The sequence below is a fragment of the Hippopotamus amphibius genome, chromosome 14 (genome assembly GCF_030028045.1).
Source record: "Hippopotamus amphibius kiboko isolate mHipAmp2 chromosome 14, mHipAmp2.hap2, whole genome shotgun sequence".
Lineage (NCBI taxonomy): Eukaryota > Metazoa > Chordata > Mammalia > Artiodactyla > Hippopotamidae > Hippopotamus > Hippopotamus amphibius.
Genome location: NC_080199.1, coordinates 77,669,620 through 77,692,263, shown reverse-complemented (window position 1 = coordinate 77,692,263; position 22,644 = coordinate 77,669,620). Strand labels below are relative to the sequence as shown.

Below are 22,644 nucleotides of genomic sequence, written 5' to 3'. Positions count from 1 at the left end.
GGACACAGACTGGCTGAATGGCTACAAAAACAAGACCCATGTATGTGCTGTCTACAAGAGACCCACTTCAGACCTAGGGACACATACAGACTGAAAGTGAGGGGATGGAAAAAGATATTCCATGCAAATGGAAATCAAAAGAAAGCTGGAGTAGCAATACTCATTTTAAAATAAAAAATGTTACAAGAGATAAGAAAGGACACTACATAAAGATCAAGGGATCCATCCAAGAAGAGGAGATAACAATTATAAATATATATGCACCCAATATAGGAGCACCTGAATACATAAGGCAAATGCTAACAACTATGAAAGAGGAAATGCAAGGCAGAAATAGAGACACAGGTGTAGAGAACAAACACATGGACACCAAGTGGGGAAAGCAGGGAGGGTGGGGGGGAATGAAGTGGGAGATTGGGATACCAAATTGTACACTCTAAATATATGCTGTTTATTGTCTGTTAACTGTATCTCAATAAAAGTTCTTAAAAAAAAAAAAAAAAACGAATACGCTCTACCTGCTTCATCCCTCTTTACAGAGCCACCTGCCATGTTATAGTTATGAACTGTGAACTTATCATCCCAGCACTAGACTGTGCGTGATGTGAGGGGCTTTGCTGGGCTTACGGCTGTCACCTGGCACGTGGCAGGTCCTCAACAGTGAATGAAGGAATGGATGGATGAGGGAATGAACACACGGGCATCAGTCCAGAATCTATTTCTATTTCCAACACATCTGGATTTCCCTTGGGGGACCTTCCTCATCATGGTCAGGAAATCCACGCACCTGTCTCCTTGTATGGAGACAAGGGGTCCATCCCTGGAGGACCGCATCCTCCCCTCTGCCCCACTGCCCCCAGGTGGTGGGCACGTCACCTGAGCTGGGGAGCTGAGCCCCCACCCTGGGGCTTTGACTCTTAAGTAAGTGAAGGACAGATGGACTGTGCCTTCCTCGGTTCTTTCCACGTGGCTCCTCTGCTCCCAGGAGCGACCCTGACTGCCGTCCATTTCCTAGACGGGTTCCCAGCCGCTCTGTCAATTCTGGGAACCCCTGACACCCTTCCAAGCCGTTCTCTTTTTGCTCCAGCTAGGCAGGGTTAGTTTTTGTTGTCTCTCAACAAAACAACGCTAAACTCAAAACAAAACATGGTTATGAAAGGCACAGAAATAAGCTGTTTGTACGAATACAGGGTTGGAGAAGAGACTATGTACACATTCCTACCACCCTAACTACACTATTTTCACTTTTGCATATCCTTGTGAGACCTCTGACCACACGTGTGCACGCTGTATGGGGCTGTGGTCATGGTAAGCTCTGGGCTGAATTGTGTCCCCCCAAAACATGCTAAAATTCTAACCCCCAGTACCAACGATTGTGGCCTTATTTGGAAAAAGGGTCTTAGTAGATGATCAAGCCAAGATGCAACCATTAGGGTGGGCCCTGATTCAACAGAGCACGCAGATGTCACGTGAAGATGAAGGCAGAGACGAGGGAGATGCGTCCAGGCGCGGGGGCCCCAGGAGCCAGGAGAGAGGCCGGCAGAGGGTCTCCCTCCGGCCTCGGAAGGAACCCACCCTGCTACCAGCGGCGCCCTCAGCCTCCCTCAGGCCTCTAGACACCATGCTCTTCAAGTGCGGCCCCGGTCTCCGCTGTCAACGCGGGGCCCGGGCGTGCCCGCCGCCCAGGAGCCAGGCCTCCGCATGCCCCCGTGCCCGATCCCCGCACGACGCTTCTCTTCAAAGGGCAGGCCGGAAACCTGGCAGCCCACGCTGTGGTCACTAGCAGTCTGCCGGGGCTCTTTAGACAGTCAGCACCGTTCAGCGGTTAAAAACATGGGCCTGAAGTGAAAATTCTGCTTGCCTGTAGACTCAGGTCCCTTCTCTGCCACGTCCTGGGTGGCTCCCCTATTTACACGTGGGGTTTCTGGTCTGTGAGAGGAGGGTGACGACAACATCCACCAGGGCAGGGAGCTCCAGGGCACAATCAGAGCCCACAGCGCGGCATCTGCCCCACCGCGAGTGCCCGTCCTATTCCTGCCCCGTGCGCCTGGCCAGGGCACTGTCCAGCCCGCGGGCAGGCGCAGACATCAGTGGTTTCCCTCAGAAACCGGAACCACTCCATGAATTCAGGTCAGCAAGTACTTACTGGGTAAGGACTAGGATGGCATATGAACAACTCTGTTAGATAAACTCTTCTGTGCTGTTCAAACAGTACTGGTGAGACTCAAACACACAGACAGAGCTTTCAAAGGGTTAAGACAAAACCCCCGGAGCCCATTCGAGGTCAGGAGCTCATGCCTCCATGGCAGGAACTCGGGACCCAGACTCCTCAAGCTCAGGGTCACCGTGATGGCACGGAGCCTGCAGGGCACCCTCCCTGGACAGGGGCCGGTGAGCCCACCCCTGCAGGGGCGGCTCCTGACACCCAGTGACCCCTCCCCACCCCAGGGGCCCGGGGCAGGCGGACGGGGCGCAGCGGACTGGGCTCCTGGGTGAACAGAAACAGCCCCACCGAGGACGCCACACCCATCTCTGGGAGCGGGACCAGGAAGGCCCGCGAGACTCACTGTTGGACGCTCTCATGAGCCGCCGGCGTCCCACGCGGTCCAGCCCGATGGGAGTGCTCTGGGAGAAGGCGCACGGCCGCAGCCGGGCCGACACGGCGCGGTAGGGTGGCACTTGGTGCGCGGGCACTGGCGGCCGGCAGGCTGGCTGCAAAGGGAAGGAGAGGCGGTGAGAAGAGGCAGGAAGTGGGGGCCCCGGGAGCTCGGCATCCTCCCTTTGAGGCCCCAGCTCACAGCCGAGGACCAGGTGCACAAGCTCAAGGGCCACGCTCCTCTAACTGGAAACCCCAGTGCCGACCCCTCGGGGCATCCCATTCGGCCACCTGTCAGGACACACCCGTGGGGGACGCTCCGGAAAGGCCAGCATGGAGGAGGAGGGGGAGCAGGTGGGGGACGTTGTGCCCCCCCCCCCACAGCCCCCAGGGAAGCAGAGGCAGCACTAGTGACCCAGGCCCCGCCTCACACCCGCCCACAGTGGGGACCAGCTTTTGTGGAGCACGGCTCTGTTCACCTAAACTAACAGGGCCTTTAAGCTCAGTCTAAAAGGAGAGCTGGTTTTCCGCAAATCCAGAATCATCTGCGTGCCCCCGTGACCTCCCACGTGCGTCGTCCCTACAGCTACATCGAAGGCCAAGCTGGTCCACCTGCTTTTCTCAGGATTTTTCTATCCAGTTCCCTAAAGAGCTTACAGTGCACAAAGCTATCTTACTGCACTTGTTTCGGATGCTCCGAAGGGAAGAAATGTCTGCACGCTGCAGATCTCCCGAGCTTACAGTGCACAAAGCTATCTTACTGCACTTGTTTCGGATGCTCCGAAGGGAAGAAATGTCTACACGCTGCAGATCTCCCCTAGGCTGAGTTTCGCGTTAGAACAGATTCCAGTCTGCTTTCATGTGGAATCACTCCCTGAGTGGTGCTGGGGACACCGTGGCAAGCAGAGCCGCCTTCCAGACCCACCTCCTCCTGTGCAGAGCATCTTAACACAACAAAAATCTGCGGTATCCTTCGGCGTAACTTGCTTTTTACCTTAAGAATTCAATTCAGTTTCGTTCCATTAAGCAAGAGGTTTTCGGGTATTGGTTATAAACAAGCACCGTGCTGGGCTTATAGGGAGAATGTGAATGTAAAACCCAACACCGACACAGAACGGCCCTTTCAAGAGAACTCATGGGTTACTTACGATTAACTGGCAAGTTTAAAAAAAAATGAAATTGGCACTGACTCATGTACGGTTCTGTGAACCCTTGACCATGGCTGGGGTACGAGTCCCACCAAATAACAGAAAATCCTTCTGAACAGGCCCTTTATTGAAATCTTTTGTAGACTCAAAGGGCTTTCTGGGTGATTGATAAATACTTGCGGAATTACTAAAATATACTAAGGGAATAAAATGAAGATTTGATTCTAGTGTCAAAACAGTACAAAGCTGAAACTGACATGTAAAGAGTAAGAAAATAGTAGAAAAAATTATTTTCTCATCTCTAGAAAAAAAAAAATGGATGTATTTTTTTCTTATCTTTCCATTTTAAGGATAAGCGACACTTTCCAGATTCCTTCTTTCAGGCAGCTCACTAAATATGCAGGCTAACTTTCCCCAGGTGATTCAGAACAAGCAGCAAACCAGTGTCACATGTTACTCGAGATCCCAGAGAGACAGAAGGTTAGTAAGAGACATCCAAAGGTCAGCGGGTTAGTTCTAATTCAGGCGTGTTTTCAAAGTCAGGAAGAAAGGCTGTGAGCGGATGACGTCATCCTCGAGGCAGAGAGGAGAAAGGACAGCGTGTCTGGTGAGTCTGCAGCCGAGGACAGAGGCCGGAGCCTGGAGGGCTGAGGGGCTTTGGTGGCCTCGCGCCCGGTCTTACTTGGGGCAGCAGGGCCTCGCCCTCCTCCGCCTGGCTGCTCCCATAGAAGCCGACCCCGCCGATCACGGAGATGGGGCGTCTTCTCAGGGCCCGGGGGCAGCCCCCGGCAGGAGCCTGGTCTGCAGGGTCGGTGGGGGCCACACTGGGCGGGTGGTCGCCGTCCCCGGCGCACTCCTTCTGGGGGTCTGCGGCGATCGAGTCCTCAGGGATGGACAGACTCCGGCTGACCAGCTGGCCGTAGTCGGAGAGTGGTCGGGGCCGCGCCCTCCTGCCGGATCCCCATCTCCTCCTGGGGACCCTCTGAGCCTCGGGCCGTTCTTCCTCCAGTGGTGGTGGTGAGGCTGGCCTCCAGGACCCCTCGGTCACAACCTTTTCAAATGCGAAGAAGTTAGGTGAGGGCGACTTCCAGGAAGGAAAAGAAGAGGAACAAGCCAGGCATCCCGACCCTCCCCAGCCCCCTGCCGAGCTGTCTGTGCACCAGAAACACGGATGAGAAGAGGCATGCCTGTCTCTACTCGGAGGCTGAGTGAAAACCCTCATTTCCCTAGTGATGTCTGGTGCCCCATCATGAGCCAGGAGGTACAAGATACTAAGAAAATCAGCACCACGGTGAGTGAACAAAACGACCTTTAACTACAGCAGGTGTCTCCCCAAATACACACAACATTATGTGGGGTAACTTTCTCTCAGCAACATTCACAGACAGAAGGTGCTTCAAGAGGGCTGAGTCTGGGCTGCTCAGCCCGACACTCAGGACTCAGTCTGACGGGCCGAGCACTGAACTAGGGCTCCGAGGACTAGATCAGCCTACTAACTAGCTGTGTGCACTGGGACTAGCCACCCCCAAGCTTTCAGGATCTCAGTTTCCAGACCAGCCAATCCCGCAGCTGGAGAGCCTGCACCCCTGAATTCAGCAATACTTTCTAAGTTTTCACGTAACTTTTGCAGGGGCAAGGCAATGAACTAAGAAAAAACCACGAGGTGTGGAAATGGACAGACATCCGTGTAAGTCTGGCTGGGCCCCTAGCTGACCCTGTAGCCCCAGGCGAGGTGCCTAAGGTCTGCAGCTTTGCAGACTTCCTGGGTCCTGGAGAATGAGATGCCACCTTGGGGAGCTAGAGGGCCACCTGCACCAGCCCTGGTGAATCACTGCTCTTAAAAAGCCATTGAACATTACTCAGCCATAAAAAGAAATGAAATTGAGTCATCTGTAGTGAGGTGGATAGACCTAGCGTCTGTCATACAGAGTGAAGTGAATCAGAAAGAGAAAAACAAATACCGTATGCTAACGCATACATATGGAGTCTAAAAAAAGTTACTGAAGAACCTAGTGGCTGGGCAGGAATAAGGATGCAGACGTAGAGAACAGACTTGGGAAAGTAGCACTGAAATTTATACACGACCAAATGTAAAACAGATAGCTAGTGGGAAGCTGCTGCATAACACAGGGAGATCAACTCGATGCTTGGTGATGACCTAGAGGGATGGGATGGGGAGGGTGGGAGGGAGGCTCAAGAGGGAGGGGAGATGGGGATGTATGTATACATACAGCTGGTGCACGGCAGAAACTGGCACAACAGTGTAAAGCAACTCTATGCCCATACAGATGGGAAAACAACCATCGCAGGCCTCCCCCCACCACCCGGAGACACGCTCTCGCCCAGCAGACCCTCCAGTCTGGGCGCAGAGAAGGCTGCTGCAGGCTCTGTGGGGGGAGCAGGGGGGCAGCAGAGTCTGCCGGCACCGTCCCTGCGAGCCCCGTGCCCTCTGCTCCTCCATCCGGAGACATTAGGTAACAGCAACATGAAAGTAAAACAGAGCCCAGCCCACGGAGGGCGGGGAGAACCAGGCAAGTCACGTGACTGCAGGCCAGCAGAGCAGGCCACACTGGCTGGGGCCCAGCAGGGCCGATGTCCCCGCCCCAGCCCCGCGCTGAGGACTGGCCCAAGGAGCCCTGCCTCTCGCCAATCAGTGGCAACTGAGACCTGAAATGCAGGTCCCGTATTTCCAATCTGAGGCCCAGGGAAGTGACGTGACATGCCCAGGGCCCGCAGGTTAGCAGCCACAGAGACGCCAGGTGTGGGCCTTGTAACCTCTGTCCCCACTAAGCCACAACGCTTCCCACGTACCAGGTCCCCTCTGCTCAGAAGACAGAGGGCCCTGGCACTCACCACTCCCTGCTACCTGCCAGCTCTTACAGCCGGGATCCCTATCTTGAATTCATGCCACCACTCTCAGGGTCCAGAACACACCACTGTGGCACAAACATGACCTCAAGCTGCAGGCATTTAAGAACAGGCTTTTCTTCTGCTTGAAAGCAGAACTCAATTGTCACCAATCCCCTCCCTTGGGATGGGATTCTCTTCCTTCCAACCAGGGAAGATTTGACCCTCATCACTGAGAGCAGAAACCCTCACCTAAACAGACACAGACACAAAGCTATCCCATCCGCCACCTGTTCTCCTGCAGGCCCCTTATCTTTCCCAAAAGTCAGTTGTTTTCCCGTAAGTGCCTTTTTCTGCCTCCCTGCTCCTACTAAGATGCTCTATAAGCTCCCAGTGCTAACCACTTCCTGCAGTCACATTTTCCTGTGAACGCCCACTTACTCACATGAATAAAAATCCTTTTGTCAGTTTAATTCACACACCTCCAGAAAAGAACATATAAGAGGGTGTAGTAAAACATTTTCCTCTGACACCAAGGGAAAATATGAGCGTGATCATGGGAAAGTTAATTTTATTTTTTTGCAGTAACACATACAAAACACAGGCTATCATGCGTTGTTTAACTCAGTTACTAACTCAGACGGCACACACAAGTGAAGCATGCGGTGAGAATTACACCGTTTATATCATCACCCCGTGATAGAAATGTTTGAAAACACCGGGCTAGAAATACAGAACTGCAACAAAATTGCAGGCGATACATTGCCTGGTCACAAATCTACGTGCAGTTGTTGTTTTCATTGTTGTTGTTGTTGTTGTTTTTGGGGGATGCACTTATGCAACCTGCAGCGCACGATCCTCGCTGATGCAAAAAACAAAAGAGAGAGAGAGAGGCGGGTTTAAGAAAACCAGCAGCCGTCTTAGTTGCTCAGGTAACAAATCCTTCTGAGAGCACACAGGCTCCAGGAAGTGACGGGGCGGGTGAAGGAAGGCAGGCAGAGGGCAGGACATGAGACTCCTTTCACCCCTGTGCCCACAGGGCAGCGCACGGAGAACCAGCTGCGTCTCTGCTGTGACCGTCAGTGCCGTGCAGCCCCACCCGAGACAGGGAAGGAGAGAGCACGTCTTCTGAGCGGGGACCCAGTGCTCCAGGAGTTGCAGAAGTCAGCGAATAGAATCATGATGTATAAAACGGAAACGTCCATTCTACTCAAAGCAAAAGTGCAGGGGGGTGGGGTGGGGGGGGCAGGGGAAAGTCCCTCCGATTCAAGCTCACTTTCAAACAGGGAGGCGTTGCCAGAAGACCCGTACATTCCATGTAAAACAAATGTGAACTTCCCTGCAAATTCTAAAACTGGATCTTCTTTTAGCAAGCGGTATGTGCTTCTGAAATAGGACCCTGGTTCGTCCCGGGGACACCGTGTGATTGCGACTCTTCCTGGAGCTACAAACTTCCAGCAAAGGATGCCCTGCAGCTAACCAGCCAGGACCTGCCCGGACTCTGCTGCAGGCGGCTGCCCCAGGCGCTCTGGAGGGTCGGCAGGCGACCAAGTCCATGCTCTCTGAGAGTTTTTTCTAGCTTTGAAAACACTCTCATTGGGTATACGTGGCCGGGCTAGAGCTCTGCTGGTCCAAGCTCTCCTCACAGCCCAGCAGCCCAGCTCTGACCCACGGGGCCAATTCACACCCAAGCCACCCACGTGCGAAAACAGAGCGTCCGTGGCCTCATTAACCCTTGTTTCCCACCACAGGTTTAAAGCACTTTCCCTAGTTGGGGGGTGGCGGTAGGTGCGGTGTGCATTTCTTTCTTCTATGCAAGAGTCCCTCCTCCACTTTACAAAAGTAAAAACCCAAGATCGATCTCATTACCTCTGCTTAGACACTTCAAAACATTTCCTGAAACCACAGTGAGTACATCATCAACCTGATCCCACACACGTCCCTGCAGAACCGGGTCTAACGTGAGTCTCCAGGGCTGACAGCACGTGCTGGGGTTGAACTGTGTCCCCTGGAAGATATTCTGGGGGTCCTCACCCCCACACCTGTGAATGTGCCTTAGTGGCAGGGACAGAGTCTGCAGGTGCAGTGGAGTTAAGATGAGGTTGTCCTAGTAGGTAGGCTCTAATCTGATGGCTGGTGCCCCCAGAAGAGCAGGGAAATCTGGACACAGGTGAGAGGAAGAAAGATGTGAGGCTTGAGGCAGAGGTCAGAACCATGCACCAGTGGGCAGAGGAGCCCCAGGGAACCCCAAGGCTGGAAGAGGCCGGGAGTTCTCCTCTTGGGCTTAGAGGGACGGGGCCCTGCCTGCCCAGCTGTGACTGCGGAGACCTGGCCTCCACAGCAACGAGGATGAACGTCAGCTCTTTAAACCATCACCCGCCTCTCCCCCCAGCCCCCGTGGTAACTGGTTACAGTAGCTCCAGGGAATCAGCGCGGCAAGGTAACTCAGAAGAAAATGTTACAGGCAAGGCTATTAAGATGCTGTGTGAAGATTAAGGAATAAAATAAAGCAAGGAGACTTTCCCCTGGACGAGCCAGAGGCGTTGCGGAGGTGCACGTGAGCACTACGGGCAGGCCAGGTTTTCACAGGTCTTCCTGGGTTCCGCAGGGGACCCAACACAGCCACCGAGCCGGAGGTGGGAAGGGAAAGCATCTTGACGACAACTGTGGCAGAGCCTGTGGGATGAGGCTGATGGCAGCTGTGACTCTGGAACGCGTGTGACCTGCCGGAACCACAGCAGGCACGTCACTGTATTTAACCTCCACAGCCGCCCTGCGAGGCGGGGGCTACTGGCCACATGTTACTGATTAAGACGCTGGCTGCAGTAAACAAAATTACTTGCTTGCGTTACTAGAGCCAGAAAGGGGAGGGGCCCATTTTATACCCCAGTCTGCCTGACTTCAACATCTCTGTCTGTCCCTTCTGCTTGGCCACCTGCATCCCTGGCATGTGCTAGTACAGAAGGAAAACAGAACTCTGTAGGTTTTCCACCCCTTAGCTGTCCAGGTGCTTGGAGGGAGTGGAGAGGAGATGACAGTTACGCGAGGCTCTGATAACCATGCCTGGGAAACCCACGGACCCGTTCTCAGAACCGTACTTTAAATGCATAAAATAAGACAGAAATTATATTCCATCAACAGATGAAGGGATAAAGAAGATGTGGTATATATATGTGTGTATATGTATATACACATATAATGGATTATTACTTAGCCTTAGAAAAGAGTGAAATTCTGACATTTGTAGCAATGTGGATAGACCTAGAGACTATTATACTTAGAGAAATAAGACAGAGAAAGACAGATACTGTATGTTATCACTTACATGTGGAATCTCAAAAATGAAACAAAACTAGTGAATATAACAAAAAAGAAAGATTCACAGACAGAAAGAACAAACTAGAGGCTTCTGTGGTGGCACAGTGGTTAAGAATCCGCCTGCCAAATCAGGGGACATAGGATCGAGCCCTGGTCTGGGAAGATCCCACATGCTGAGGAGCAACTAAGCCCATGTGCCACAACTACTGAGCCTGTGCGCCACAACTATTGAGCCTGTGTGCCCCAACTACTGAAGCCCATGCACCTGGAGCCTGTGCTCCACAACAAGAGAAGCCACCGCAATGAGAAGCCCGCACACCGCAACGAAGAGTAGCCCCTGCTCTCTGCGCGCAGCAACGAAGACCCAATGCAGCCTAGAAGGAAGGAAGGAAGGAAGGAAGGAAGGAAGGAAGGAAGGAAGGAAGGAAGGAAGGGAAAGAAAGAAAGAACTAGTGGCTCTCAGTGGGGAAAGGGAAGCGGGGGGCAAGAGAGGGGTAGGGGATTAAGAGACACACACTACTACCTACAAAATAAATAAGCTACAAGGATGTATCATACAAAACAGGGGATGGAGCCAATATTATATAACTATAAATGGATTGTAACATTGTGAGTCACCATGTTGTTACACTTAAAACTTATATAGCACTGTACATAAACTATACCTCAATAAAAAATACAGACACATTAAACATTTACAGAAAAAAAGATAGTATTATGAATGAAGCTGATTATTTTGAAATGAAATTTTCAAAATATTGACATAATATATGTAATATATGAATTAAGAGGGCTAGACATACGTCTAAAAGCTGTCATACTTTGAAGTGCTGTACTGATGAGCGAGATATTTTAAGAATATCAGTAAAAACTGTCATAAGAGGTGAAAAAGATCTGTGATTTCCATGGTGACTATATCATAGGTGTTGCTAAAATTGCTCTGTTTTGATGCCTACATTCATAATAGAGGGAAATACTACATTTTAGCTAGAAAATAGTAATAAAATCCCCACTTCCTGATTTCCGTTGATGTACTCCTTGGATGAACATAAGTTAAAACCTCCTAGCTTAAAATGCTGGAGAGGATGTGGAGAAAAGGGAACCCTCCTGCACTGTAGGTGGGAATGCAAGTTGGTGCAGCCACTGTGGAAAGCAGGATGGAGGTTCCTCAGAAAACTAAAAATAGAGCTACCACATGATCCAGCCATCCCACTCCTGGGCTTATATCCAGACAAAACTATAATTCAAAAGGATACACGCACCCCTATATTCACAGCAGCACGCTTCACAACAGCCAAGACATGGAAACAACCTGAATGTCCATCAACAGATGACTGGATAAAGAAGATGTGGCACAGATATACAACGGAATATTACTCAGCTATAAAAAGAATGAAATGATGCCATTTGCAGCAACTGGACGGGCCTGGAGATGATCATGCTACGTGAAGTCGGTCAGACAGAGCAAGACCAACACCATAGGATGTCACTTATACGTGGAATCCAAAATATGACAAATGAACCTATCCATGAAACAGAAACAGGCTCACGGACATAGAGAACAGACTGGTGGCTGCCAGGGGGAGGGGGCTGGGGGAGGGATGGAGTGGGAGTTTGGGGTGAGCAGATGTAAGCTAACACATACAGGATGGATAAACAGGGTCCTACTGTAGAGCACAGGGAACTACATTCAATATTCTGTATAAACCACAATGGAAATGAATATAAAAAAAGAATGTGTGTGTGTGTATATCTGAATCACTTTACTGTACAGCAGAAATTAACACAACATTGTAAATCAACGACACTTCAATTAAAAAACAAAAACTCCTAGTTTACACAGTATCATTTCAGAGTAGCCTGTGGGAGCAGCAGTGGGCTCCAACTCCAGAAATGATATTTTATAGCTTATCTATTATAAAACCACACTGTTTAGAGCTACACATCGTTACCTTATTTCCCCTAAGGGAACATGAATACGTCATAATAAAAAGCCCCTGCACAGGCCCTCTGTCTTCTGCTCGGAAGAGTCCTGGGAATGGGGTATGTTGTCCTAGGAATTTAAGGGAGGAGGGAACTCATGCAACCCCAGATCAACTACCATATTTTGAGGAGCTGAAGGCAAGAATAAGGAAATATTTACATATTTAGAAAGAGAGCCCTAACACATTTTTTCCCCTTTCTGGTTACTTTTAACACCAAAGGGATAATATCTCACATTTACTTAAACATTCTTTCTTCCCCAGTTCTACTGAGATGACGGACACACAGCACTGTCGAAGGTCAGGTGTGTAGCATATGACCTGACACACATACTGTGAAATGATAAGCACGGTAAGTTTAGTTAACATCTGTCATCTCACACAGATACGAAAAAGAGAAGGAAAAAAAGTTTCTTTTCTCTTTGTGATGAGAATTTTGAGGATCTGCACTCTCAGCAACTTTCAAATACACCAAACAGCAGCGTTGACGAGGGTCATCACTGCGTCCAGCCGTGGGGCTTATTTATCTTTTAACTAGATGTCTGTACCTAAAAACCTGAAATTTTCATCACCTTGCTTTCACCTCTGCCTAGAGTTGTATGTTCAGATCAGTCAAGAGGACGTCGTGACCCCTTCCTGGGCCCGGCGGGTCCTCCCTGCAGTGAGCACAGCACGTCGGATGCTTCCTCTCCGTCCTCTCTCCCCGGCCCACAGCCTCTCACCTCCGCTGGCTTCTCTGCTCCCTTGCTGCTCTCTCCTCCGTGCCCAGACCTTTCCTCACCCATCATACCTGGACCTCAAATAGAGTCGATTTTGTGTCATGTACTGAACCGTACTTGGTTTCCAGTGCTCCGTCTTTAGAGCAAGCAGTAGGATAGCCTGTCTCTCTCCACAGCGGCCTTTCCTCGTACTGTCCTTAGCGGCACGAGCTGGGATCCTCCTGGCAGACGGTGAGACTTCTGCGCTGGACAGACCTCCACCACCCAGGCTTCCTAACCCTAACCTTGAACTCTTTCAGGGGGTCGTGGATCTTTTGCAACATCACTTAGGCAAGTGAAGGGACAGTCAATGTCGAGGAGGGACTTCTGTAACAGCAAAACTGCCCAAGGAAGGAGGAGAGGGGAGGGGCAGCCACTGACTTGGTTCTGAAATAAGTAAGCGGCCAAATGCCCTCCCTTTAGCGAGCGATCCCCTAAAACCTGTTCAGACGGGCTCAGCTCCACCTGCCACTGTGTCCTCCGGTTCAGGGAGCATCTTGGGAGGGGACAGACACCATCATCAACTTGTCCCTCCCCTTTTCAGACCCCAGGTTTGGGCTTAGCCTGGCTCTGGATGGGCCTGAGCAAGAAGCAGATAGGAAAGCAAAACGCACTTCACTGGGTTACTCCTTCCCGGCTTTTCACAGGCAAAGCAGCTACGAATGCTGGGCCACATGCTCACCACCTGCTGCAGCTGTGATTTCAGACCAAGGTTCTAAGCTGTAAGAATCTTCCGTGGTTGTTCGAAGTCCAACAGCAAGAGCTGTTCTGATTTTGACGGAATGGGATTATATGTGCGTCAGTAATTTTGACGTAATTTTTAAAAATTCAAAAAAAGAAACCACCAAAAAACAAAAAGGAAGGAAAGAGCAAAGAAACAAAACTATTGTACTCTGGAAAGCTGTGGCCTTGCCCCCTGGATTCAGGCCATTTATTTAAAATACAGGAGCAATTAAAGCTTCTCATCTCCGTGGAGAGCGCAGCTGTGGTGACAAATGCTTCAGTTGTCCTAACATGTAAAACTGACGATAAAATGTGCTGAAATGAGCCTGTGAGCCTATGGCCTTTGTACCTTGTTTGATGGGCAGAATAGGTAATTCATTAAAAATGCGAATGTTAACACGCACGCAGACACTTAATTTACTGCTGATCGTCCAGTTCTCCGAGCATAAAACACCCTTAATAATAACTATGAAAAATCTGGGCTCTTGAAGTTCCCCACTCCTGCCTTCATAATAATCACAGGAATTCCATTTTCTGGGCTTAACTAAAACCCCACCATCCTACCATCTCAGAATCAACAGCAGCACAATGCTAGTTTAACACCCAGGTAGAGAAAATAATAGAAATTGTCGTTTCATGTCTGGACTCATGAAAAGTGAAGAGAGTTTAAAATCATCACATTACAAAGTAAGTGCCCATAAAGACTCCACTTTAACATGTATTTTACCTCTGAAACACATGCTGAAGAATAGAGAGGTCTACTCAAACTTTCTTTTTCTCAATTAATAAAAAAGGATGATTTTATAAAAATGAACTTGCTTTCCTCTTTTGAAATTGTTTTCTGGTTGAGGACAACTACACATTCCAAATTCAAGAACCGTGTTTTACAGCTGAATATGTCAGAAGCCTGTTTTTCTAAACCTTTTTGAACACGAGACTTTAATACTGTTTGACCTCCTTTGTACAGGGAGGAAGAGGAATGAGGAGGCGGGGGAGAGGGAGTTCCCTGGCGGTCCAGTGGTCAGGACTCCGCACTTCCACTGCAGGGGGCTCAGGTTCGATCCCCGGTCAGGGAACTGAGATCCCGTGTGCCACATGACATGGCCAAAAAAAAAAAAAAAAGAAGAAAGAAAAGAAAAAAGAAAAAAAAAAAAAAAAGGCAGAGGGGAAAGGAGAAGGGAAGAGGCCCGCTTACTCCATGGAGGACGATGAAGGGTGAGGTCTGTTTCCAGCATCAGCGCATTTCAGGCCCCAGCTGGCAGCACAAACACGCAAATCAACAGCCCGGAACACCTTTAGCATCACAGAAACTCAGCGTTCCTGGATTAGAGTCCAGAACGGCATCTTCATAACCATGGCTGCCTCTGCGTTCCAGCTGAGGCGATCCCAGGTACCCAGTCGCCTCACGCCGCCGGCCACCCTGAGCTCCACCCTCCCCCTCCCCAGCCACGCCCCATTCACTCTCAGGAGGAATCTGGCCCACTGCCCCCCATGGAAGCTCTCCGACGGTTTCCTGACGTCTCCCACCCACGCTCCATCCCACCACGAAGCAACCCCGGGGGGTGGGGGGGAGTCAACACCTCGTCCGCTGTGCCCGCCAGCCCCACCTCCCCCAGCCACACCACACGACGGGCCTTTGCCGCACGTGACCTGATGCCACCGGAAACGAGGGGAAGGCCGCTCCCCCCGCGATGCCTGGTTGCCCCGACAACCCGGAAATTGTATCCTTCAACGTTCACGGGAAATAGCACCCCCTGCAGGAGAACTTCATCCATTCCCCTGGGCTCTGAGTTCTCTTTTCCGAGCCTCTGCCAAAAGCACTGCAATATTTTTATAGCCTTGATTTATTTATCTGGGTGTCACGTGAAAGCAGCTACGTACATTCTTTCCAAATTATCCAACACCATCGTCCCGTCCCCAGAGCCTGCCGCCTGGGAAACAGGCAGTTGAAAAAGCTTCACGAATGGGAAGGGGTCGAGGGATGAAGGGGTGTCCGGTGGGTAAAGGAGCAAATAAGTGAGCACGTCTGGGTGGCAAGGAGGCGGTCCTCACCCTACATTCATACACAAGTTTATAAAAGTGAACTTAAGTTCTCTCTTGAGGATGACTAAATATCTCAAAACCTATAACGATATCTTAGATCAGGAAATCAACCACCCCACTCCTGCCTCCTGCATAACCAGTCCGAAGTCTGTGCCACCTGAAAACAAGCGGATGGCAGTTTTCTTTCTCCCACTGTCAAGAATCCTGTTTTAAAGTCTCCTACTTGGTACCAGACACTGAGGAGCAAGGTAATGCATCTTTTCTAGCAAATATGTTACCTCTGCTGGTGACAGAGTATAAAAGGAAAGATTTAGGACTCAAAAAAATGTCTCTCTTCTATATTTTAGATGCAGCTTGAAGCACCACTGTATTGGGAGGAGAAGGCAGCAGATGAAGAGGGCGTGGTGACCAGATGTTGGGAAAAGCACTCGGAAGGGAGTTGGAGCAGTAGGGCACACCTTTGCCTGGGGTTCTTTGTTCCTTTCGGCAACCTGATGACAAATAGATTCTGTCACTCCCTCCTTCACACTTGTAAGGTCCAGCAATGAACTTGAATTGTCAAGTAAACCCTGAGCCTGGTTACAGCTGCTGTTCACCAAGAACACTGTGGCTAAGAGTCCCTGGGGCTGTGGATTCAGGGACCAGCCTGGAGGGAAGGCAAGACCACCAGACCGCAGCATGGTGTTGCGTGAGAATCTAACGTGCGCTGCTGCAAAAGATCTCGAGTATGTTTAATTCAAAACCTGCAGTAAAAGAATTACAGATGAATAATTTATACCCCCAAAAGGGAAAAAGCAAACCCAGATGCACAGCGGAAGCTGCCTGTAAGTAAACATATAAAACATTCATACTGCACGTTAGGGACGGGGTCAGCCACACCGTGTCTAAGGCTCCGAGCGCCTGCCCCACCCGAGGCCCTGGAGTCACAGCCACCCGCTGTCCAAGGCGGCTTCCTCTCCTGTGCCATCAGGTGACCTGCCAAAATTTCCAGAAAAGGGATGGAATGAAGGTCCTCCGTGAGCTGCCCAGCCCACCTGGAAAATCAAGAGGAAGGACTCTGCCCCACGCAGGGACCAGCGCGGCAGGAGGCGGCCTGAGCTCCGGGGAAAGCATGCTGGACGCAGAGGAAACTGCGAGGAAACACATCAGACAACACGACACCAGTGTGGGCACACTGGACGTTACTGACCCACCTCGTTTAATCTTAAAAGCCTTGTAGGGGATACTTTAAATTGTTTTACAGATAAGGCAGATGAAAAGATTCCACCAAAGATCAGGAAACCAGCAAATGGTTAGAACTTGTCTTCATGCAGATCCCAGCAGACGCTGCAGGCCCGGCTTGGGAGGGGCCTGCGGGGCTTGGGAGGGGTCTGCAAACTTTCCAGACCTCAGTTTATTCATCTTTTAAAGCAAATCCAGAAATGGTGACCTCCTCGACAGGGCGGCTGAGAAGGACTTTCTTAACTGAAAAAAGCATCAGATAAACGTGAGCGGTTCCTATTGATACTTTTAGTTGTAAGAGCCAATGGCATTTTTAAAGTTCCAAAGCGAGTTGAGCTGGTAAAATTCCAGGCCCCAGCAGAGGCTGCAGCAGTTGCTGGCCAACGTATTTTAGACCAAATGCTTTACTCCACCAGTTACTTCTCGCTTGAAAGGTTTTGCTTTCATTTGGGGGAGGAGGAGTTGTCATTCATATTCTGTAGAAATTCACATCCAGTTGATAATAGAGCCCCACGAGAAAACCAGGACTACAGTCATGTTTAACCCTTTCAGGAGCTAAGGCCTCTCCTTCCTAAACCAAGAGTTGGCTGGGGTAGACGTGGAAGAGAAATGCCCAGACCTAACCTACAGATGTAAGTACCTAGAGGAGCCTCCGCCCGGGCTTCCACGCCTGAGCTGTCTCCCTGGGCATCGTGCTGAAGGTCCAGATTACTGGCTCTGGTTCAGTAGCTCCAGGTGGGGCTCAGGACCTGTGCCTTCACCTTGCATCCTGGGTGGTCCCACTCCAAACTGTGAGAAACTCTGGCTACAAGATGGGAAGTAATTTGCAGAATTTAACTGGTCTGTACTGAAGGGTCTGACCAAAGGCGGCAATTTTAACTAACAATGAATATGATAAAAGCTAATGTTTTATGCTTTATTATTGATATTAATAATTATAAACAATAATTAATACTATACTATAATTTTAATTATATATAATATAGAATAATATATAATAAAATAATTTTAACTCTAAAATTAACATAATCTTATGATCTATTTAATAATATATGTGTAATATAATTAATATATAATAATATAAACTAATAATATTAATAATATTAAGCTACTATGTTCCGGGCACTGTGGTAAGTATCTTATATGCATTATTTCATTCCCTCCTGATAGGTACGATTATCTCCATTTTTAAAGAAGTGAGGCTTAAGTAAGTCAAGTATTTTTCTTAAGGACGTACCAGGACTTGAACTTGGGCAGCCCCCCTACAAAGCCCAACTGTCTTACATCACAGAGTTTCCTGCATGCCTGAGAAACGCTGCATCCCTGGCTGCAGCCGCATTCCTGCACGGGGCGACCCCTGAAGTCCTCCCCGCCGCCTCGCCACGCTCCCCCCGCGTGGACGGAGCACTCCGACTGTCCCTGTGTCCCCGGACCGTCCCCGGTGGGAGAGACAGAGGTAATACTGGGTTTATCCAGGGACGTGTGACACTCTGTACTGATGCTCTTCTCCCAATTCCTGCCCACAGCGTCCTTCCAACGATCACAGCGGAGGACACCTCAAAGTGAACGTGCGTCCGCTGGAAAGTAATTCCCAACCTCAGACCCTCTTTTCTCTCGACTACTACAGGGAAGCTTAAGATGAGAAAAACAGAACAGGAGGAAGCATATATGCTGCCGTCAGTTTCTTCACCATCAAGCTCAGATCTCCCCCAAAGAATACGGACACTATTCTTCTACATTTTACAACTTGAGCAAGGCCTTATTATGCCCTTGTTACCCACAAATTAAAACAAGGCACCAAATAAGTGAAAATGCTAAAACTGACAAATACACTATGATATTGGTTCGCATCATTTCATTTAAGAATTTCATGTACTTTAGAAAGCTGAAAAGTCATAGCAAACATAATACAGTATATCATTTATACTTGATTACAGATGGTTATTACGGTAATTTCTATAAAACCTAGGCTCTTGCGCAGGTATACAGGTACACCTACAATTCTCAATAAAGCTGCTAAAAATCCTGGGCAGGTTTTCTAGGGTCACAACATTTACTTCCATGTAGGCAACCTCATCTTTCTGCAGTTTCTAGGCTCTGTGAAACAGCTGTGGATATTCTAGCCTCCAGGAGAACTGTTTAAATCTCCCAACTAGCGATCTGAGTAACCTAGAGAATAATATCTAAGTAATCTTCAAAGAGCCAAAAGTATGCACTATTTCTGTGTCTCTGATTAAATCACAGAAAAAACAGCACCTCGGCATAATCATTACATATGAAGTACCCACCGTGATCGTCATAAAATCCCTCAGTTCCTAACCCACACTGAAAACGGGCCGACTTAGCTCCCACTCACCTACTGGGTTGACTATTCCAATACTAGAAGCTGGAGAGAGGCTTTTAGTGACAGTGTACCTGGTGATGCCACAAAAATCCCCTCCTTTTTCAGAGGCAGCAGCGAAAAGCAGACAGTGGTTGTGGGGCAGGGGCCGGTAGAGCATACGGGCAAGGTGACGTCTCCCCCCAACAACCCCCCCCACAACACACACACGGGCCAGACAACCCCGGGTGGCGGTGGTGACCTCGGCAGGTCATAGAACTAAAGCCTCGCGGCCCAGCTCTCCAGTCGTCTCAGCTGCATATGGCTGCGTGCTGCAAGGCCTCCCGACAGTTTTGAGGGTGCAAATCCCTGAGGAAGAAAGTTATAAAATCCTCAGACTTCTGAGCGTTGGAGTCAACTGAGGCTCAGAAAAGGCAAGCCAGGCTGTCACCAGCCCTTCCGTCACGTCAGCGGAAGGGCTGGTGACAGCCTGGGCTCAGCGCTGGTCCAAGGTCTCCGGGCTTGTTTGGTTCTGGGTCCCAAAAGCAGTGTCCCCCCAGCTCGCCCGTCACCTTTGATTTCTCTCCCCCCAGACGCTCCAGTGCTGATGAAAACATGAACTGCAAAATCATTTTGGAATCCACCCCACCCCCCATCTCTGTGATCTTAGTGCAGCTGTCATCACCTGTGGACTAGACTATCAAGGGGCCCTGTCTGTCCCCAGGGCCGCCCCATCCCCAGCCTCTCTGTGTAGCCGGCCGCACTCTGTGGTCCCTAACACCCCTCTGGCTTTCCGCAGGCTTCAAGGTCAAGTCCAAACCCCACAGGGCCCAGCAAGGCCCTTCCTGATCAGGTAGACGGGTCTCTCCAATCTCATCGCCTCCTCTCACCCAGCCACCCTGTGCAGCAGTGAGCACAGCAGACTCGCCTCCTGGGGACACATTACAGCAAAGCTGGGAGCTAAGTGCTCCACGTGCATCACCCGTTCAACCTCCCCGTCGACTCTAGGCCACTGGTGGCCACTCTTGCCAGTTTACAGCGGAGAAAATGATGCTCAGTCACTCCCATGGCTGACTTCCTCCCCATGTCCCGCACCTGCCTCCTCCCCACCTTCCACCTGGCCTGGAAGGCCCTGCCGCTCTCCCTCCATTGCCACCTGGTGCGCCCCCATCCTGATCTCCTCCAGGACCCCACTCCAGCATTCCCCCCACCGGATCATGCCCTCTTCACCCGCAGCTAAGAATTCTGTCTTTGCTGCTCCGGGGTCCCAAGTGCCGTCCTCATGACAGTTACCGGGGTTACTCCGCTACATCCCAACCTGGAGAATAAGGACCGTTTTCTGTTTAACTCCTTGTCACTGTGCCTGGCACACACAGGCAGGTGGTACACGAATGACGAGGTACACTTTATTTACAATGTGCTGTTTCACTCACTCTGCCCTTCCTCACGTACTGGATTTCCTCCCTCATGTTTCAGAGCCTTAAAACGTAGCAATACATTCCTGATAGCTTTCCCTCTGGTCACCTTCTTCCCGATTCTCTTTTCTACTGATGGTGGACTGACTTCTCCAACACGCAGTTCTGAGCCTGGCCCTCCTCTATTCAAGAGCATCTTTGATTCCTCAATGCTTATCAAGTAATGTGCGGATAGATTCTTTATCTGGAATCCAAGAGTCCATGATCTGAACCTAACGATTTCACCTTAACTAGGATGGTTCCCCGAAGCCAAATCAAATTGTTATGTTCTTGTTCTCTCAAATCACATAAAATCTCTGTACATCTGACCACTGAAATGACCTACCGTCCTCTCCATAACTACCTGCAGAAACCTCACCTTCTTCAAATCAGATTTGATCAGCCCTATTAAGCCTGCCTTGATTTGGTACGTGGGTAAGAAATACACCTCTTCTGAAATCCCACAGCATCATGGTTTTACCTCTTTTGAGGGATTTAATCCATTCTGCATCGTCTACTATGATTTAGATACATCTCGGGTCATCAAGAATCTCCCCGACATCACCCACCATCCCTTAGAGCTACACCTGAGCGTCTCACACCGGGGAGGTTCTCCCCAGTTTGACGTGAGGCATTACTGAAGGGGCACATCAATCTCACAACCCTCCCGGCGGCTGCAACACAGTGGATGTGAAACACCAGTTTTGGAAAAAACGGCCCTAACTGGCCCCTGTCTGAAGAAGCCAGGTCGATGTCGGGTGGAAAGCGCACTGAATGGAGAGTGAACCCCAGAGCGTGAGAGCCAGCGCGAAGCACGGGGCTGAGTGTGTACCAGGAATCCCCTTGGCTCCTGCAAACCTCCAAGGCAGAGAAAGCTCTTCCACAGTCCACCCCTGAGAAGTTCAAGGGCATGCCCAATGTTTGGCATCTTTTGAATGGCAGAGCCAGGACCCCAACCAAACTAGAAACATTTACCAAAAAAAAGCTCCCTGTAAAGGAGTTACAATGAACTCTCATCACTTAAAAGAGCGTCGTCTACAGCACGTTTCAGCACCACCAGGAACGAGGGCATCCAAAGCGCAGGACTAAGGACAGGGCCGTCTCCCGTTGACCTGACTCAGCCGGTGAGTTACTGTGTGACTCTGCAGGGACACCAGCAGCGACACTAAACCCCTGGGTCTGTACCTTTATAAGGGAACAGGTATAAAGGCTCAACTGCCTTTTACAACCAAGTAACAATCCTAGTCGCATTTCCTAGATCATCGTTGTTACAACACAGTCTACCACTAGGTGGCAGGAGTACAACGCTTGTTAAACTGCGTGCAGTTTGTTTCACAGATTTTGTCACTTCTAGAGTAGTATGTTATAAATAGACAATTCTAAATTTTAAAATTATTATTTTCAAAATTACTGAAAATTGCATGATAATATGCACTTTAAATAACATCGTAATCTACACAGGTTTAAAATTTTAATACAACAATAAGCACAGTTCAAACTAGCTTTAAACATATAAGTAGAACCATACTATCAATAAATTAAAACACAACACAGTGTACGTTAAAATACAGTAAAGACTGGCATTTAGTTTTGTGTGAGGCTATAAAAGACTGACAAATACTGCTTCTATCCCATGAAGGCTGGAATTGTTGCGTTTTGGAAGGTGCTTTGTGGTTTGTTTTGTTTGCTTCATTTAGTGTGTACTTTGTTTGTAAATGTCAAAATAAAAGAGAAGGTTTCAGGTTATATTTTACAAGTACTTCTCTGCAAGTAACATTAAAGACTACCAACATAAAACAACGGAAACTGGGCAAAATCCTCACTATATTTTCTCTTTTTGACATTTACTTTAAAAGCACAAGAGGAAGCTTGATGTGCTACATGAGAGTTTTGCGGAGATGAATGCAACCTAAAAATGCACTGAGTATCTTAAAGGAAATCTGTAGGATTATCAACGTGCATGCACTGTTAATAACTTGTGTCCTTCTGCTTTCTCTCTTTGGTGATCCCTTGTGGGTAGAAAGTAAATGATATAAACTAAGAACAGCAAATATGCATGTAAAACTATATAATGGTCAAAAATCACCCTGGGAAGTAACTAAGTTAGAAACTGACTCCTGAATAGGTTTAGTTAATATGTGTTCAGGAATAAAATATTTTAATGATTATTTTTTATTAATTTTGTTAAGCAGAAAATAAAATCCCCACCTTTAATGTAAAGACCCCTCTAGACC

General features: G+C 49.3%; 2 protein-coding genes across 3 annotated transcripts in view; both read right to left on the bottom strand.

Moving 5' to 3' along the window:
- Positions 1-22,644, bottom strand: part of SPATA13 (spermatogenesis associated 13) — a 65,643-nt gene that overhangs the window by 41,220 nt on the left and 1,779 nt on the right. For both annotated transcript variants that reach the window (XM_057707464.1, XM_057707458.1), the window contains exons 2-3: positions 4,427-4,795; positions 2,568-2,712 (exon numbers count right to left, since the gene is read on the bottom strand). In XM_057707464.1, coding sequence (XP_057563447.1) covers positions 2,568-2,583 — 16 coding nt within the window. In that variant the 5' untranslated portion in view covers positions 2,584-2,712; positions 4,427-4,795. The remainder of the gene's footprint in view (positions 1-2,567; positions 2,713-4,426; positions 4,796-22,644) is intronic.
- LOC130835613 (collagen alpha-1(I) chain-like) overlaps positions 2,822-22,644 on the bottom strand; it is a 73,808-nt gene continuing 53,985 nt past the window's right edge. The window contains exons 4-5 of the mRNA XM_057707218.1: positions 4,427-4,795; positions 2,822-2,887 (exon numbers count right to left, since the gene is read on the bottom strand). Coding sequence (XP_057563201.1) covers positions 2,822-2,887; positions 4,427-4,795 — 435 coding nt within the window. The remainder of the gene's footprint in view (positions 2,888-4,426; positions 4,796-22,644) is intronic.